At 38.8% G+C, this 19,590-nt stretch overlaps 1 protein-coding gene across 4 annotated transcripts; it reads right to left on the bottom strand.

The window, feature by feature from the left end:
* Nucleotides 1–836: 836 nt before the first annotated feature.
* LOC121961930 (phospholipid scramblase 2-like) lies at nt 837–13,690 on the bottom strand. Of its 4 annotated transcripts, none has more exons than XM_042512046.1 (9): nt 13,480–13,690; nt 13,316–13,383; nt 12,671–12,768; nt 9,052–9,353; nt 7,956–7,998; nt 7,532–7,752; nt 5,018–5,179; nt 3,666–3,827; nt 837–3,567 (listed from the first exon to the last, which is right to left on the bottom strand). In XM_042512046.1, exons 3-9 carry the CDS (start codon nt 12,681–12,683, stop codon nt 3,508–3,510), a joined length of 963 nt encoding a protein of 320 aa, XP_042367980.1. In that variant the 5' UTR covers nt 12,684–12,768; nt 13,316–13,383; nt 13,480–13,690; the 3' UTR covers nt 837–3,507. The 4 variants fall into 4 exon arrangements, with proteins under 4 accessions (XP_042367980.1, XP_042367978.1, XP_042367979.1 ...); XM_042512044.1 differs by having other exon boundaries at nt 13,348–13,383; nt 13,480–13,689; XM_042512045.1 differs by lacking the exon at nt 13,480–13,690 and having other exon boundaries at nt 13,316–13,473.
* Between the last annotated feature and the right edge of the window lie 5,900 nt (nt 13,691–19,590).

Below are 19,590 nucleotides of genomic sequence, written 5' to 3' on the forward strand. Positions count from 1 at the left end.
ACTTTGTGTTAAATTTTAAACCTTACATAGACCAGACTTTGGGATCACAGCGTTGTGGACCTTGAATGTATTTTGTTTTTAAAGCAAGGTCATAAACTCTGCTGACACCAACAATCATTATCATGTTTACTTTAACCAACATTTTTATCTGTTGTGTTCTCGTTAATGAGATGTGACTGAATAAAACCTGACAGACTGCATACGACACACTAGTGTAAATATTTACACAGCAGTAGCTGCAGAATATCAGGTCAACTTGTACGACTAGTTGTTAACCAATGATTGGTGGTTCCTGTATTGTAAAAACCAGAGAATTGCATTTTATGGGCAGAGAGCGGTATCTGAGTATTTCCACCGTGCACTGAGGATGGACATGCTCAGACATGCTCCCATCAATACTCTGCTTGTATTACCCATATTTTCCCAGAGGGTGGAGTAGTAGGGTATTTAATATATGACCAGGAAGGATTTGTTTTGTTTCCTTTTATCTCATCTGAAGTAGGGCACAGATGTAGTCTTAAGATAAAGGACGCTGATATTGATGGCAGTAAAGTTCATGTTGTGCAGCGAAAGTTCACCAGTGACTAAAGTGGAGCAGAGTTTTAGTGGAAGTGGACTTTGGCTGTTTTGTTCCACATCATGAGATGGGATTTCCCTCTGAAGCAAAGATAATTTTTTCCAAGTGAAACCAGATGTTCCACATTTAGCGTTAAGGTTTCCAAAGAGCCTTCCCAAAAAAAATGTTCCTGGACAATCAGCGGAGGAGAGGAACACAAGACATCAACATGACAACATTAATGTGGCTTTTTTTTTTTTATTTGAACTACAAGGTTTGTTTGGTTTTTTTCTGTAAAAAAAGTGATTCACTATCACAAAACAACAAACAACAATTGGTACAAAATAGTTTTAAATGATGCAGGAATCTGATAGAACAGATTGCTGCAGATATAGCTGATTTTACTAAAAAAAGCAAGTGCTGATGAACATCAAACTGACACAGTGAACATATATTTGCATAAATGTGCTGTACATGCTTTGGCTGCTTTCCTTATCAGAGGTCAATCTGCACAGAGGCTGATGGGAGAATACATGTAAGATATCTTTAGTTACTAGAACGCTGTGGTCTGCATTTGAGAGCACTAGTGGCAACCAAGCCTCACAGGAGGCACGCCCAGGTTATGTGTTACGAGAACGATGAGAGCGATTATTAAACACAGAGTGGAGAGTTGCATTCAACAGCAATAGGCAACATCTGCAGAAAACATTCTAAAGCACAGCGATCAAATGAGCTACAAGCAAATATTTCACATTCAAGTTTCTTTCTGCGACACTAAACTACAGAAAGTCAATGAGTTTCCTTAAACCCGTCACTGGTCAGGTTTTCCAGCCACTGTGAGGTCAAAACAACATTCACTGACCTCAACTTCTTTTTTTATTTCCTTTCTATTCCTCCTTTACTCCATTATTCCTCTTCTCAACCTACTTCTGTCTGTCTTCTTTCCTGTATCGTTACACTGGCACATGTTCAAGGCAGTGGTATCTGGAGAAATTGGAGGGTGAGGTTTGGCAGTGGTGTCAGTCTCCATGGCAACTCCTAACACAGAGGGAGCATGGAAGCTTTTAGACAGTGCATAGCCTATGCTACAGCTTTGTTAGATTATGTACACTAGGAGGGCTTTGAGGAAGAGAAAGGCAGCTGAGAGGTAGAGAAAGAGAGCTTTGGTAAATACTGTCAGCATTTGTCAACTCTGACTAAAAGACGTTAAACATCCTCCCACTCCTCTCGCCAACAAAACAACCACTTCCCTATATAAGCTATACAATAACAGCCTGTTTACTGTGACTAAAGTTCAGGTTTTATATGAAGCTTTTGTTAATTTATAGGATTTACAGCTTTGCTGATGGCTGTACTTGGACACAATGGTGCTTTGAGCTAAGTGCTAATGTCAGCATGCTAACATGCAAACTAATTTTATCAGTATAATTATATCACAAACCAACTTCCCTACAGTTTACAAGGCTGGTGTAGAGATGAGGGCCCAAAAGGAAAGCCCTTTTGGTCAGAAGATGAAATACACCTACTTTTAAATATTATCAAGGACCTGGATATCTACAGGTATTTGGAAATGTGTAAATATCGCAGAGCTGAAGATGAGGTTTTGTTCATATGGTGGAATTGGTAAGAAAACTTTGAAAATGTTATTTTTTAAGCTCAAGTTTTCTGTTTTTGAAAGGCATGTTAGAGCATGTTGATCTGTGTATGCGCGGCTGCATGTGAACGGAAATTAGTGGAATATTCGTTTTTATTAACTGTCAACAGCTTAGTACGAATAAGGCTAAAAAACGGAATATTTTGTGCATGTAATCATACTCACTGACAGTGCTAACATGCAGATGTTACGCAGTCATAATGTTTACCATCTTAGTTTAGCTTGTTTGCATGCTAATGTTTGCTAAATAGCACTGATGGCCACGTACTGAAACCACTCTCATGTCTGTAGGATGAACATGAAGCTACAGCATGCTGGCTGTTAGCTTAGCTTAGCATAAAGACTGGAAATGGGTGGAAACAGCTAGCCTTGTGCTGTTCAAAGTTACAAAATCTAACACTAAGCTCACTAATCAACATGCTACATATGCTTTACTTAACTAACTTAATGTTGTGACTTCCGGGAGCAATGCCTTTAATATGAAGTTGACAGGCAACCAAAAGACACTTCAGCTAGTCACAGCTTCATGCAAAAAGGTAATAGTGCACATAACCTCACGTTTACAAAAAGGCACAGCGGTGCTTTAAGCTAAGTACAGTATGCGAACATGCTCACAATAAAAATGCTCAGCAGGTATAATGTTGATGATGTTAGTTAAGCTTATTTACATGCTCACATTAACAAAATAGCACTAAACACAAAGTATTCGTGAGCTGCAAAAAAAACGAGGCAGTGTATATACCCACAATAGTATCGCACTTACACTACACCTATTGTGATTTATTCATAAAACACAAGTAAGATGATAGATAATGACAATAGTAGATAAATATACGGCATAAACATTAAGTGTTATTGCCAGTGTACTATAAAGCACATTGAAACACGTATTTATATCCGCTCTTGTTTCTATGTGTGGCCACTGAAAAAGACATAGTGGGTGACGTTGGCCTTCTTTTAGGGGGATTAAACCTCAGTTGGAGGAACGCTCACTCACTTAAAACAGATCAAAAGTTAACAAACTGGAGTGTAAAGAACATTTGTAATGGAGCAGCTGGTTATCGGTCACTGAGTTTGGATAGATTTCAAAAACAATACTTGGCAGACATGTGGAGTCAAGAGTTTGTTTGCTCATTTTGGTCTGTGTATAAAAGGATCCTGGGATTGGCACCACTTTGGCTGGAAATTGGTAAAGGAAGGATTTGAAAAAACGATCGGAAAAACAAAATACATGGACAAAAAATGCATAACTGGCACTTGCTCTCATGCTGTTGTTTTCCCCTCCTTGCTTCCTCTGTTATGAAAACACAGTGCTGCGCTGGTTGGCCTCCCCGACCTTCTCGAAAAACATGAAATCCTGCAAAGGAAATGCAAAGACGGAAATTAGTTCATTGACCTGATTAGACCGAGTCAGCAAATATAGAATGATAAGAATATGGTGCAATGTGGTCTTACAATGAGGAAACAGGCTCCCATGAGCACAGCTTTCATCTTCACGTCCATGTCCAGCGGGAACTGGATGCCGAAGTTGTCCGTGTCTGTGAAGACTTCCTTTAAAAGGCCGCTCCACTGCTTGCTGATGCGACCGATGGGCTTATCGCCGTCTTTGCTCTTCAGCTGGAGAGCAAGAAAAACAACGTCTGTAAGATGTTTTATCAAGTACATTATACCGTGACTTGACCGGAACTGTTCGTGTGAATAAATAGTTTGTCATTTTGCTTTGCCATTTGCTTTCTCGCCAAGAGTCAGATGAGAAGACTGAAGCCACTCTCATATCTGTTTGATGAATATCAAGCTACAGCCAGCAGGCTGTTAGCTTAGCTTAGCATTAAGACTGCTATCAGGGGGAAACAGTTAGCCTGGCTCTGTCCAAAGGTATCAAATTCTACCAGCACCTCTAAACTCACTAATTAACATGTGATATATGGTGTACTTAATTAACTGGGTGCTGAGACTTATCTGGACCCTTGCCGCTACAGTAACATGAAATCATCACTGCGCCTGACCAAGTTTGCTGTGACACTCTGTGTTACCTGTCTTACACAATGTTTGGACATACATCGTCCCCATAGTCACTTTGCTTTTATTTTCATCAACGTTAATTCACATGACACAGGCTACAATTAGTATATCAAAAGTTTTTTGCTCTGTACAGCAGCTGCAGTAAAAATCGCACAGAGTAGCTGCAGATATTACTTAAAATGTGATGAGACTGAGGAGAGCTGACACGACACGAAGCATTTGGCGCCGTAACAAAATCCCCTATTTGGCAATATTTTGGCTTTAAAGCCAACGCTAATAGAGAACCAGATGGCGTTAATGAGGGAAAAGGAGATGGTCACATTGCTAAGAAGTCAAGGGGGTGCAGCCTGTGGCCTTGCTTCATCACTATCGTCTTTAAAATCACTTTTGAAAACTTTTTTTTTTTTCAAAAGGTATTCATATAAGTTCTCTAATAATTTTTTTGGTCTATTTTCATTCTTAGTGTACACCTGCTCAGTGTGCCTTACTCCTGACTTTGCACTAAAGTCTTGTACTGCTCTGTTTTAAATTGTTTTGTTTTTTTTTTAATTTTTCTTTTGTGTTGTTTTTTTGCTTTTTTTATTATATTTTTCCTGTGTGTGTGTTTTAATGTGATTATATATGCAAAGATCTTTATACGTTTAGTCAGAGTCAGGCTAGCTGTTACCACCTGTTTCTGGTCTTTGTGCTACAATAAGCTAAACTAAACTAAACTGGCTGTAACTTCTTAACTATAGGACAGTGGTACTAATCTTCTTATAAACACGACGATTCTCTGACCCCACCTCAAAGTTGACGTCCCCACAGCAGTTACAGGCAAAGCAGGGTCCCTCCAGTTTCATCAGGGTCTCTTTGTTGGCTCCCTGGATGGAAAACTTCGGTACGAAAGGATGCCAGTCCTGTTTGACGTAGCCGATAGTGGTGCCCGGTGGTGCCTGGACCTCCATCTGTAGGTCACATACATAATTAAATAGAAATACTAACATGCCACAAAATTAGAGCGTTATCCCCAAGAACTTAATATCTGTCCTTATCCCCTGACAGCTGACAGCTAAAAATAAAACATCACGGGGTTAGCTAGTCAAATATGTCACACGGGACGGCAGGAATGATAACTGTTTCTCTGACTGCTCCATTGTGGCACCACATAACAAAGGTAATACATCTCACATGGCTCCTGACTGGCCGGTAAACAGAAGTGCAGTATGTGAGAGTGTTGCAGCTTGATTTTGGGCCAATGGGAACGTACTGTAGCCAGATCGCCAACGTCTAGGAGATAGTTTGAACGAACAAAGGGGCCATTCATGGTCTTAACAAACCCCTGCCTGAGCAGACTGGTGCACAAAGACATCGAAGCGCCGCTCAGTCACTCAAAAGTAACACAAGGCAAAGGGAGGAAAGACAAAAGTGCTTGTTTAAGGGCTTGTTTTCTCACGTACTTTCAGCGGCATCCAGATATGAACATAGTTTTAGATGTATTTGCTCAGAAACTGAGATATCCATCTAAACAAGAACATCTCTGCAGAAACAATGCGCTTGACACATGCAGCATCAACAGTGTTCATAGGGACTGTTTGTTCAGTTGAAAATATTTCTAGTTTAAACTGACAACCCAGAGTAACCAAACAAGGCCTTGTTTTTAAAAGACATGTTGCTGCTGAAGTTTTCAAAATCTTTTTCAGTCAAGCAGAGTGAATAAGTATGAAGCCCCGATCATCTGTCTCTGTCAACACTGCTAGAGAGAAAACTGTTGCTACAATTTTGGAAATCTGAGAAGCCTTTGACATTTGATATGTGGCTGAAGGAATTAGCAACTGTTGTACATTTGGAGAAAATAAGATTTACTATGTCAAACCGGGAGAAATTCTTTCAGACAATCTGGTATCTGGTCAAAATCTGGTGAAAATTGAATTGAACATTTAACGGTCTAACAGGATAACTGTATCAGTGTGTCATATATCAGTAACCTACAACTCATTTTTTTCTGGTCTGTGTTAACACCAATGTCCTGTTTGTTTATGTGTTTTTTTTTTTCATTTTTTCTGTTTAATTTGATATTTTGCATTGTTTTGGTTTGGGGTTTTTGCTGTTGTTTGTTTGAGCATTTGCTGCTTGTGCTTTTAAAAAAATGTTTTCTTATACTACTCTATAAAATCAATAAAAACGTTTTTAAAAAAACATTGTATTCAGCTGGCAGAAGAAGTCATAGATAAAGACAGGGTTACCGCGCAGTACAGAAAAGTATGAAATTTGATTTTAGTCATTTCTAGATCTAGATAAGTATGGAGGAAAGAAAATAAGGTGTGGAAAAATATTTGTATTTCCAGGCTATTGTCCACACTTGGTTTTCTTTATCTTTTTAAGATTGTTTTTAAGCGCTTTTTGCCTTTATATAACAAGCTGCAGACTGACAGACAGTGGGGAAAGAGAGGGCATGACACACAGCAAACAGCCGCAAGTTAGAATCAAACCTGCAAAGGACTCCCACTCTGCTTTCTAATAAATTAAATTCAGATTTTCTTCTAAAATGCTTCATCTAAGTAGAGTGTTATGTCATGGAGTTTCGAGCAGGCAGCGAGCGCAACCAAAATTTAGCACTTTGTGTGTCATTGAAAGTATGTCATGTGACTGAATGCACACTCCTGCCTCCACGGCTATGCATCACTGGCTGCAAAACAGCTGTGCTCAGAGTGCCTAACAACTGAACCAAATCCAGTCTGAGATCAAAATTAGTTTGAAAGAAAATGTGGCAATATATACAGAGCACCACAAATAACCAAATATTAAGCATGTCTGACCATTTATGAGTTTTGTAGTTTTGTAGTTATCAGAAAAGAAAACAGACTACCATTTCTTCTTATGGAAATCATACCTTTGTGGTTGCATTCATTGTCATTTCCATGGTAATTCTATGTACGTAAATTTTTTTGGAGGAGCACTCTGTTGACCTAATTCCAAAAATGAACCCCCCAAAATGATTATTGATGCTGCAATTATGTCTTAGCCAGTCAAACTATGAATCAACTGCTCAAACAAGGAATCATCATTACTTCATCAGATACTCCTCACACAATCAATCACTATGGTTAAATATTAACAACATTAATAATGGAACACATTATCTTGGTACACTTTGTGTAAATATCATAACAGATATCAGAGTGTTTTTCCTTTAGCACTAAGGATGATTTGGATATGGACGAACTATTGAATCGGTACAATATTAGTCTTGGTGTGGTTAACTATCACAATATGAGGCTATTAAAAACTGCTTTTGACCCCCACGCCCATGAACAGACCTCTTGCAGGCAGCAGGGACACCAGCAGGAGACGCAGCGGAAAGGCCGTATGAAATGGATGACCTCCCTGTCCATGTTGTCCTTTATCTTCAAGTCAAAGCTACGCAGCGAGCCGCAGCAGTTCCTGGTGCAGCAGTCGTTTTTCTCTTTGGCCTTGTAGATCTTTTGGCCCAGACTGTTCTTTATCTCGTACTGGTTGTTGGTCTCAAAGCCGATTAACGCTGGGCGGGATAAAGGAAAACGTGTGGAAATAGTGAATAACAAAGATAAGTAAAGAATTTCAAGGACTGATGTCAAGTTATCATTTGATTTATGTTGAGAGGTGTAAAGCTCGCCGGCGCACCAAACACTGACAATCTGCTGGCGCTTATTTGCAGCTTACAAAGTGGCAAGTGTAGACATGAGTGGATTAACATGGCCTTACCTTCTATGAGTTCCACTTTCTGGTGAATCAGGATCTGGTCAATCTAAAATCACAAGAGACAGTAACGTGAGAAAGAGAACAGACAGTCTGTTTATAATTGCAACATATCTCCATCTGACAATCTAAAAGGGGAAAAGATGCAAACACATTTTCATTTATTTGCAATGCAAATCACCTTCACAAATTATCATAAAACCACTAACTATCTCTATACTGGCTGCTGTGTTGAGTCGATCCTGAGGGGTTGATTCTCACCGTAAACTCTACTGTAAATACAAGTGATGTTGGTTTTTAAACTGAGTACACAGAGTTTATTTATTGCTAGTTAAAGTCGTTGTTTGAACTCTTCTTGAAGAATAGTAAAATTGTCTTTAATATGTACACAGAGAAAACAAAATGAGTTACGGTTTCAAAGAGAAAAATGTTGAATGTGATCTTTACAAGTTAAAAGCCTGTAATCACAGAGGTCATACTGCAGTGTTTTACATGGAAAACTGGATTTAAAAGTGCACAAACTAAAGCCACATTGCTATTTTATCTTTACTAAATGAGTGTTTGCTGTAATTGTCTTTAGTTTCTGATGCAAAACAAACACTTCTACACTTCTAATGGATTTGAATTCAGTTCTACAGAAGTGCAATAAACTAAGCAATACAAGTGCACAGATAGTTAATCATTTACAGCAACAGAATCACATGTAGTTCATTGAATCTTTGACTAAACTTTATGGCTACTTCTACGTGTTTTATTTCACTTAAACACATGAAAGATGGAAACAGAGAAACTTAAGAGTGTTATGTAGCAATTAAACATTTCAAGTTCCCTCTCAGTAGCTTCATAGGGTGCTAAACATGACACCCTCAAATGATCTCAAGTGTAGCTTCTCGTTAATTTATATGTGTCAAGGCGTCTTTATCAACGTGGTCATAAACAGAGGAGGCAGGAACTCCAGAAGTGAAGGAGTGGTGGCTAAATAATGCATTGTAGTAATAGATAAAGACACTTATCTCAACACAGATCTTAAAACAGGTGGAACAGCGTTTTGAAATCACCTGACTACGGGGGCTGAGATCTTTGATTGATTCCTCTGCCCTACCTGTGTGAGGTATTCCAGCCCCGGTGGGACGCCAACAGGAACCGCAGCTGGAGCTCCAACTGGGGCTGGGGTGATTCCTCCCGCAGGGGCACCATATTCCTGTCCAGGAGCTGGGCCTGGGCCAACCGGACCGGGCTGATACATGACAGGAGGCTGGCCTGGGTTGTAGCCCATGTTAAAGCCTGGTGGAGGGGCTTGACTGGGGTCTCCATATCCCATCGGAGGGACTGGGTAAGGGGCTACGGAGTGGCCGCCGGGCTGAGGCATGGGGTAGGGTGCTTGGTTGTGTGGGCCTGGGTAACCTGAGAAAAAAAACAATGACATTATTTCAAACATCATCTTTTACAAATTCAATCTTTCATTTAACTTAATTTGTATAAAGCTGTTCATGACAATAGCTGCAAGCATTCAAACTGGAACCAAACGGGCTAATTTAACCATGAAACATGATAAAATAAACAAAAAAAACCCTGTTATAAACATAAAAATTTAGAAAATATTTTTTTAGAATACATTAAAAATAATAGAATATCAGAAATTGTGATCAGATGTGCTGTAGTCAAGTTCTTACCTTCCAATTAGATAAAAACTAAAATAATGCAGAGATGAACATTCAGGTCAGAAGGAGTGTGTGTGTCTGACTGCTCTTTGCTCGCAAGTGTGTGAGAGAGTGTGTGTGTGTTTGCTGTCGATCATCCTGCTTTTCGTGGCTGGGAGGGACTGCGCAGCCAATAAGCTACTTATTAGCCGAGCCACAGATGGGATTGGCAGCACTCGCAAGGGAGGTAACAAACAGGCAGAACTGGACTATGCCGTGCAGTGATAGCCCTGGTGGGTCGCACTTATTTTTTTGTCACGTTTCCATTAAACAGAGCTTTTCAGGATGCCTTTCACACCTGAGAAAAAAAATGATACAATGCTGCAATGTAATTCTTCTGAAGTTATACAGACTGCCAGGTAATTGTTTTAGTGACTGTCATCCTGCATCATAAGGACTTTTTGCAGCACTTTAACAGCTCACAAAGAAATAGCTGATCATTATTTTAAACTGTAAATCAACTGCATGTGTTAAACAGGATTCCTACAACTTAGGGTATGTCAATTTCTATACTTTTTAAGTCTTTTTAATGCCACTCTGGATGAAATTAAAGACCAGTTTTACAGCAAAACAGAGAAACTGCCTGATAACTTTATTTGGGCAAAGATTCAACAGCTTCAGAGTCTTATCTGACCAGAGCAAACTTCTCTAATCAGTTAAGTTTTCAACAGGCAGTTTAGAGCAGTAACTTCAGTTTCAGAGGCAGCCTGGGTGCTTTATTTTGTCTCATGAGAGGAAAGTCTTCCATTAGACACAATAACATGCATTACTTTCTGCTTGCCAGTTTGAAGTGCGTAAGTAATTGAGCCTGACCACATAATAAAGATAAGTCCTCCCTCCACTATTGGGATGTTTACTGAAGAATCTGCACTTCAATATCTGCTAACTGTATGTTTGGCTAGAGAGAAAAAGCAGTTAGTTTATTTCTCACTCAACACTTTCTCACTCAACACTTCTGTGGGTCTGTCACAGAGCCTCAAACCATATAAGGAGCACACAGAAAAGAGCTTGAAAGTCAATTAAGAGGAAGTAGGTGCAACAGTGAAGTGCATGAGAATGTCGATCTAATAGAGTGAAGCGCTGACCGTCATGTGTTCACTAACGAATGTCTGCAATGTTGTGTGAGAGAGGGCAGCTCGGACATTTCCACGAGTTTCACACTCGTAATCAATTTTCTGTTTTTCTTTGGCAGAGTTGTCAACAGCATCTTGCCATTTTAGATCTTTCTTACCAAAAAATGCACAGGATTGCTCAATTTCTCCAACCACTCAATGTCTTAATAATTTGCAGAGCTTTTCCCCCCCCAACTATTAGTATGATAAAAATGCTGACATGCTCTTTTTCCCTTGAACAAAGCATGCAAAAACTTAAAAACGTGTGATTTAGCTTGTATTAGCTCACTTCATCTAACCCTTGTCTGTAACTACTGTAATACTGAAAGCATTAGTAATTTTCATGCAAAAATGCAAATCATTCTCTGGTTTCTTAACCCTTTAACCTGGATAGACATCGTTCTTCTTGGACAGCATTCAGACACCAAGTATTTAAACCTTTAAAATGGGATTTCTTTCAAAAACATGGAAAAAAAACAAATTCCCCCCAAAAATTATTAAAAGGTGACCACTATGAATATATATTTGAAATTAGATTACAGAAAAAATACATTACTCACATTTATAATTTTTATTTTTATTTTTTTATAATTTTTAGCACTTTTTTCGGGTCACTTTCTGTCTTTGCTCTGTTACTTTCCTTTTCTTTTGGCTGATTTTGGGTAATTTTCTTGCAACTTTTTTGCAAATTTCTTGCTCTTTCCATGTTTTTAAAAGAAATCAAGCCAAATTTGCTCAGGTTTCAAAGGGTTATATGTGAAAATCTTTTGCTTTTTGTTTTATATTACTGTGAACTACATGATGTGAACTGCTGTTTGAGCAAAACAAGCAGTCTGCAGACATTTGTGTTTTCTGTCTGTGGGGTAGATGTGGGCTTTTTTACTTTGGGCTGGTGTTTTTTACTTGTATTTACTTTAAAAAATCCCTCTATATTTCACTTGTCACTGTATGCACATAAATTTAAAGCTTGTTGAATTAATTTGAATGAACTGTGTCATAATGTCATTCACACGTCATTATTGTTGCTGTCATGGGGGACTTTTGTGTATTATATTGGTGTCATATTAGTTTCATAACTGACCAAACTGGTTTTTGTTGGCATGGCAGGACAGTCCAACAAACACCAGCTGAACGGTCTTAGAGTTCATTGAACCACATCATAGTGAGATTCCTCATCGCTTCAGGTCGTAAGTATGCTGGCGTACAGTTTAAAAGTTGATCCGATGTTAAATCTTAAACCAAATGTGGATTAAAGTGAGAAAGACGAAGCCAAAGAGGATGCAAGTAATGAGCTCTGTGAACTCTGAGGCTTGTTTTTGCTCCACCTCTTTCCACATTCCTTTCTCTGCTTGCAGGAAACAAAACCAAATTTTAAACCAGCATGTGTGTGTGTGTGTGGAGGAAGGCAGTCCTCCTGTACACACACGGACATGCCAGACACAACGGTACCTTTCACCTCCTGCACCGCTCTTTTCCATCGCGAGGGAGGAGTGTGCAGGACCGACTGGTAAAATTTCCAAGAGTTTTCACTTTAGGTTCCAAGCAAGCATTCTGGGAATTCCTCTCAGATTTCACCACCTTGGAGGAGGATAACATTACTCGAGGACACTGAAGGAATCTGGGGCTGGACAGGGTGTATATTCACGTCACACTGATGCTCCGTGAACAGGGACGTCTATTGGAAACTTTGAGATGCATGAGCCAAATCATTCAAACAATGGCAGAAAAAGATGACATAATGGAAGAGGCCAATGAGGAAGCAAACATTAAAAACATTTCACACTGTTATTGCATAAGAAGTGAAAAACTTGCCTAATTCTTTAGGTTTTCTGTCTAAACATCAAACTAAAGATGAAAATCTGAAAGAAATCTAGTCATTTATCCACTTTATTAGTTTTAAGCCACTTACCGGGAGCAGACATGGCGAGGAGCTGGATAAAACTTTTTTGGGCACAGAGTGAAAGGAGGTCACACTTCCCAGTCCACTCTCAGGGTCTTTATGGGAAACTGGCGGAAGAAAGGGGCAGGGAGGAGGGTGATAAAAAGGGAGGGGGTTGCACAGAAACAGAAAGTGGTGATGACAAAGAGTCCAACAATGTTTAGCCTCGATCAGTCACACACTTATACTGAGTTATTCCTATTATCCTGATAAATTGTGATACAGTGGAAACTGTAGGAAAGCGAACTTCTCTTTAGTTTTGGCTGCAACATGTCTGAGAGAATAAAAGAGTGACATGTTTTAGCAGAGGCAAGGGGGCGGTTTTTAACTTTTCCACTGGGCCCTCTGCTGCTTTTCATGTTTTTATTTTGCTGCTATTACTTTTAGAAATTACTAAATAACACTGAATTTCGGGTTAAGACAACATTGAAACACATGCAAATCCTTCATAATGTCATCAGGGGCACATTTTTCCTAAAACTTTTTTTCAGCTACATCTACATTGCCCCCCTCTCTGTGTCTCCCTGCATCTCTCTCTCTCTCTATCACATACACACACACACACAGACAGTGTGGTAAGGGCCTGATAAACCCCTCTAATCTTTGACATATTACCTAGAAAAGCATGTAGCACGGAGAAATCTCACCTCTCTGGCTGCCGGTCTCTTCTTTTCTCTTCCCAACTAGAAAAACGACAACAAAATCAAATGAATTGTAAATGTGAAAACAATCCCATGTACAGAGCCAAGGAGACGCCTTCTTATCGTCTTCTTTCTAACCTGTTTCTCGTCGCTGGGCTGTTGCTTTCCCTCCCATCAACACTTATTTTCGTACTCTCCTCCCCTTTTTCAGTTCATACGTCCGTCATTAAGGCTTCCGTATACTGCCAAATCTAGACACGAGTGTTATCATGTTGTTTGCTGAGAGTGGGAAGTATGTTATCTCTGTTTTTCTGTTTCTGTTCTTGTTCATCTGCTGTCAAACACGAGGGTTTATAACGTGGAAACATAAACATGTTATTATCACGCAGCAGCAGCAGGAGGAGGAGGAGGAGGAGGAGGAGGAGGAAGAGGAGGGAGGGGCTGCTCTGTTAAACATGGCGTCATCAACAACCACCAGAGGGCACAAATACCACATGAATGACAAACACGTACTGTTAGTACACTCAACTGAAAATACTACATGGACTCAAAGTACTGTCTGCAAAATCTAATGCAGTACAAAGCCAGTTCTACTCATTATGCATAAAATGTATGATACACTTAAACGGTTATCAAATATTTCTATTATTGGTGAATATTTTAGAAAGATAAATCTTATATATAAATATATATATTATATTTATACTTTAATTAAATCACAAACTGACTACACCCATCTTAAATCAACTGATACCAAGTTAACCAAGTAAAAACATATACCAATAAATAATACTTGAACTACCGTTAGCCAAACGGCTAAATTAGCTAACGGACAATCTGTCATGTTTCCTTTGTAATGTTATATTACAAACGGCATTAAACCTGAATTAACAATGATATAAAATATCTAAAGTGCATGGAAATTAAAACTCATACAACTAAATTAAGTGTAGTATAAAATTAAAGTTGAACTATCATTACTTTTATATCAACATTTTTGTTTGTGAAATGTAGTTGGGCCGTTAGCTAGTAACATTAGCCTAACAGTTAACTTTTTTTAAATAAACCAATAGAGAAATTAATTAAAGCTGCACTATTAGAGTTTTATCAACACTGAGCTTGTAGTGTTGGCCTAACAATTACCAACAAACCATAGAAAATGACCACCTCTCTCTCTCTATATATATATATATATATATTTAAAATAATCTTTAGCGAAAAGTTAGCAACTAATGTTAGCTAGTTTAGGAAACCTGTGCTAGCAGCTAACAGCCTTACAGACCTAAAAGGAGAGTGGATATTGAACTTACATTTGTCATGTGGCCAAAAACACGAGTCCAAATAAATTGTAAGGTTGCTGCTTGTCTTCTGGATGCTCAAGTTACGTAAATATGCAGCTGTTTGCTAACAAATTAATGTTAGCCTGCTGTGTCTCTCTGGGATTCTTATACCCCCTAGTGGCCAAAAATCAATTAGGTAATCCAAGTGAATTTGAGTAAAAAAAACTTTTGTGACAAATAGCCAACTTCGTTACAAAAAACTCTGACATTCGTCATTTAACTTGGAACAAGAGCAGAAGTTGCCTGTTAGCAACACAAGTATGGTACTTCTAGTGACAAAAGTAAAAATGGGAGAACTGTCAGTGCTCTATATTATTTAATTGGATGATAATTATCAACATAAAACTGGAAAGCAGCATGTTAATGATGCAGCTGGTCAAGGGAGAGAGACCTGTTTGTTTATTGAGTGTTCTGTGTCATGGTACACTTTTTAAATGAATGCCTTGGTAAATCTATTTAGGTGTTTTCCAGTGTCAAACACAGGTGTAACAAATAACATTAACGATGACTGCATTTTATGTAGGCTGTTATTAGGCATTTGACTTCCACAACTTTGAGCATGCTGGCACACGTCGTTAATGCCATTAGTTACACCTGTGCTTCTCCTACTGCGGCAAGTCAAAATGTCATCCTGCAGTCCATTTCCCAATTTATCACCACTGACAATGACCTTATATAAACTCTCTTTTTCAGTCTCTGTGTCTGTCTGTCAGCGTTGGGGAGAAATAGAAACAAATGGCTGAATGGACATTAACTTTTTGGTTTAAGTTCAATCTGAGAAATGTTTTGTTTATTTATTTATTTTACATATAAATGAATTCTAAGGTGGCTCACATTAGTGGAGGGAGCAGTCTTAGTCGAGTCTATATTTGGCACATGCTGCAATGCCTGGTACTTATAGGGCACTGAACCAGGGCGGAGATTCAGCAAACACACACACACACACACACACACACACACACACACAGAGAGAGAGAGAGAGAGAGAGATTCTGAGAACACATTAAGTCATAAATCAGTTAAACATGTTCGCACATGGATAAAGAAAGACCATTAACGTGTATTTTAGTACTCTATTGTAGCGTACTAATTATTATCTCCATTTACCATGTCCTTTATGTGCACTTAATTATCTATTAGAGATCTATTAATATTTAATACACTAGAAATACATTTAAATATTTAACCTGTTGAGTAAGCTAAAGTTAAATCTATGTGTAAAATAAGCAACTTTTTTCTTATTTAAAAACAATTATTTATAAATAAATTGTGTCTCAAACAACAGTAGCCAAGTCAAGGGGATTAGAGGAATAGTTTGATGTTGATATTGGTTGTATATTGCCTTTTTTGCTGAGAGTTTAGATGACAAAAACAAAACCACTCTCATGTTTGTGCTCTAAATATGAAGTTACAGCTAGCAGCCAGCTATCTTAGCATAGCAAAAAGCAGCCGCTGCTCCAGGCCGAGAAATAGTTGGAATATAATTCCCATTAAACCACAACTTGTAATTTGTACACCTTGGTTTTTGTATGGAATAGATGAACAAAATATGTGTTAATAAATAAGCTTAAGAGTTACTGCTAGGCCAAATCTTTGGGGAGGACCAGCTGTTTCCCCTCATTTCCACTCTTAAGGCTACGCTAAGCTAACCACTTTCTGGTTGCAAAGTGAACAGGCTACATATTTTTTCACCAAAATGTCAAACCTTCGCTTTAAGTATGGCCATAATCACTTCACATTTTTTGTATTTACAGCATCATTATGGTGAAAAATGCTCAGTTTATGTGCTGATACCATAGCACACTTTTGAGGTCAAACAAATACTGTTTAACAAAGGTTTCTTACAAAATTTTTGATGAAAAACCTGAAAACTGAATTTCAGTAAACGTGTGCTAATACAAATTGTACTTACACCCATAATGGAAATAAGCCTTTACGTTTTTTTGGTGTATTTTAATTGTCGAGAATATTTAGAAATGGAGTCTGCCATTGTGATCAGTCTGTCATTGTTTTAAATTTTGTCAAATAAATATGTCTATCTGTCTGAAATTAATCTTAACTTCTTTATCTTTGCCTTATCAAATCCTAATCCTCCCCCTAAACTGCTAAACTACCCCCTTACAGAAGTGACAGACAACAAAATGTTCCCATTTTGAAGGATTCCCCCTTAGTTTACATTCGGGAGGACATTTGGTCCTGTATTGCAATAATACACTCACACACACACACACACACACACACACACACACACACGCTCACACACACCCAGCCAGAGGCTCCTAATGAGGCTTGTCCCTGATAATGGAGGTAATCAGTGCAGCCTATCTGGCCTCTGCCCCTGCTGACATGCTGCCAGCCTTGCTTTGGTTATTTATACACGCCTGATCTATCAGCACTAGCTCTATGTTTGGTGGGCCTCAGTTTCCCAAAATAGAAATAATTAGGACAGGGTGGGAAAAGAGGAAAAGTGGAAACGTGTCTAAAAGTGCATACACTAAGAACAGACCCCCCCCGCCCCACCTCATCCTCTGCCAATCTCTCCATCCATCCCTGCTACACTGTCTCCTCTCTGTTTTGTTTCTGGAGACAGAGGCAGCGGGCAGGCGGGTCGAGGAGGGGCGGGGAGGGTTGTGTGTGGTCTGGATTGGGTGGCAATCGGCGGTGAAATAGGGCGAAGCGGAGTGATCAAGTTTTCCAGAATACCACACACACACACACACACACACTTGAGTTCTGATATAATCTGTTATCTCTCTGTCTCTGTGCTTCTCTTTTTAAACCCAAACACATTGAATAATACAGATATGAGTACTGGATGAACTGGTGATTTGTGACATTTTCTTAACCATCATGTAAATTTCTTTATTTTCTTGCTGCATCCCCTAGTACATGTGTGCATGCAATCTGAAATTATGTTTGAATAAAATCTGAATGTTTAAAAAAAAAAAAAAAAAAAAAAAAGAGAAAAAAAAAATATTTTGGGTCCTTGAAAAAAAGATGGAAAAGTTTTAAAAATTTGTCCATTAAAATGTGTGGGAAACCTGATAAATGACAAATTGTTTCTCAGTTTTCTGAGATGTTATGGTATTTTTCATAAGTAGTGAATATATCCCTTTTCGGATCTGATACCCTTTGATGTCATTTATTGTTATTTTGGACATTTTGTAGACTCGTTAAGGTAGAAGGTAGATTAGTCATTTTTTAAACAAAGAACGAAATTTCATTTGTCTTTAATCCTGCTACATCTTTGGATTTGAAGGATGAGTTGATTGCATTTATTATTGTATGAGTCTTATGTCCTTATGGTGCCAAGCCCATCTTCAGTGCAACAGCTTGATCTGTTGGGGTAACCACACTGTGAAGATTTGCCAGAGCAGTGATCTTCTGTTGCTGTCACTGATTTGGTGACATTTGACATATTTGGGTAGATAAGGTTGTCCAGTGATTTAATAATTCAATGTATAGCCTCTACTGGAATTGTATTTTTGCAAGAAATTTTCATTTGACTGATGAGTCTATATAACTAAAAAAAAAAGATTGAAGCAGATGAAAGCAAACCAGCTAAAACCAGCTTGAGGGTAATTTACCACCCCGAGGCAAGTCTGTAAACAGCAAACTGCAACATCCTCAACAATGGCATTATCTCGCTCCCATCTTCCCTCATAATGGCTGCCAGGAAAATGGAAGAGGGCGTAGGGGTGTGACGGTGCATATATGTACAGTATGTATGTACATGTGTAAAAGGCATATTGTCAGCACTTAAAAATGTCTTTAGAGTGGCCTTAGAAGTTTGACACTAATTATGACAATGCCAAGAAACACATGTAATCAGTAAGTCTGAAGTCACAGTCTCATACATGCGCTTCCTTAGTCTAAACAGTCACTGATGCCAGTCCCATAATATAAACCCACCCTACATGCATGGCTACAAATACCCTCGACACTGGTCAGCAGCTCAGAAGACGCAACGCTGCACCCATCAGCTTTGAGAAGCGAACTCTACTGAGAGAACACAAGATTTGAGGTGAGCATGTTGTCTCTTTAAACACTGAATCATTTGTGTGTTTGCTGTTTCTGACTCTGACTCTCTACTCTGATCAGATGCTTTGCTCCAGGTGTGTACTACCTTTCCTGGCTCTTTACATGTTGCCAGAGGAGACATCTTCTGCTGTTTTGCCAAGCGGATTCAGAAACAAAAGGGTGAGTCTTTTATGGTCAGTGAGCCTTATGGTCAGTTTTCTTATCAGAAACAGAAATGAAAAAACAACACATTTGATTTTCATTTTAATATCCAAAAAGGAAAAATGGGGTCAGACATGGAATATAAAGAATAAAAATGCCAATTAATTTTCTTTTTCTCCAATTATAAAATAAAATAATAATATAATAACTATATATATGTGTGTGTGTGTGTATAATATTGATTATATATTCGATTTTTTTTTAAGTTGTAAAAAAAAAATAATTAAAAAATCTTTTTTTATAATCTGATTATTGTCCTTAGGAGGTCAACTGGCTGGACCAAGAGCTCTTCCCATACCTGCCTGATCGCTCAGACCAGGGAGACCTCTCTGTGGGAGACGCTGGAGAAATGGACAGGAATGTGAACGGCCGACCTCCTCACTCAGAGACTTTCCTTGCCCCAACAGAGCACTTTTCTCTCCAACGCCAGAGCCAGTACCAGTTCAACCGTAAGGCCAATGAAAAGAGGTGAGGAGAAAATGACAGAAACCTTTGATCATGGTTTGAATGTCAGCGGACTGGCAGGTGTACGTATCAGATAAATTGTAGAAACACTTGTAGCATGGAGCTTGTGGAAAAATAGGGACTCCAGAGAGGGGAAGGCAGGGCTCATGGTCAAGGAGGAAGCAGAGTTGGAGTCGGGTAGGCAGGCAGCGGAACAGACGAAT

This window comes from Plectropomus leopardus, chromosome 23 (assembly GCF_008729295.1).
Source record: "Plectropomus leopardus isolate mb chromosome 23, YSFRI_Pleo_2.0, whole genome shotgun sequence".
NCBI classification, from domain to species: Eukaryota; Metazoa; Chordata; class Actinopteri; order Perciformes; family Serranidae; genus Plectropomus; species Plectropomus leopardus.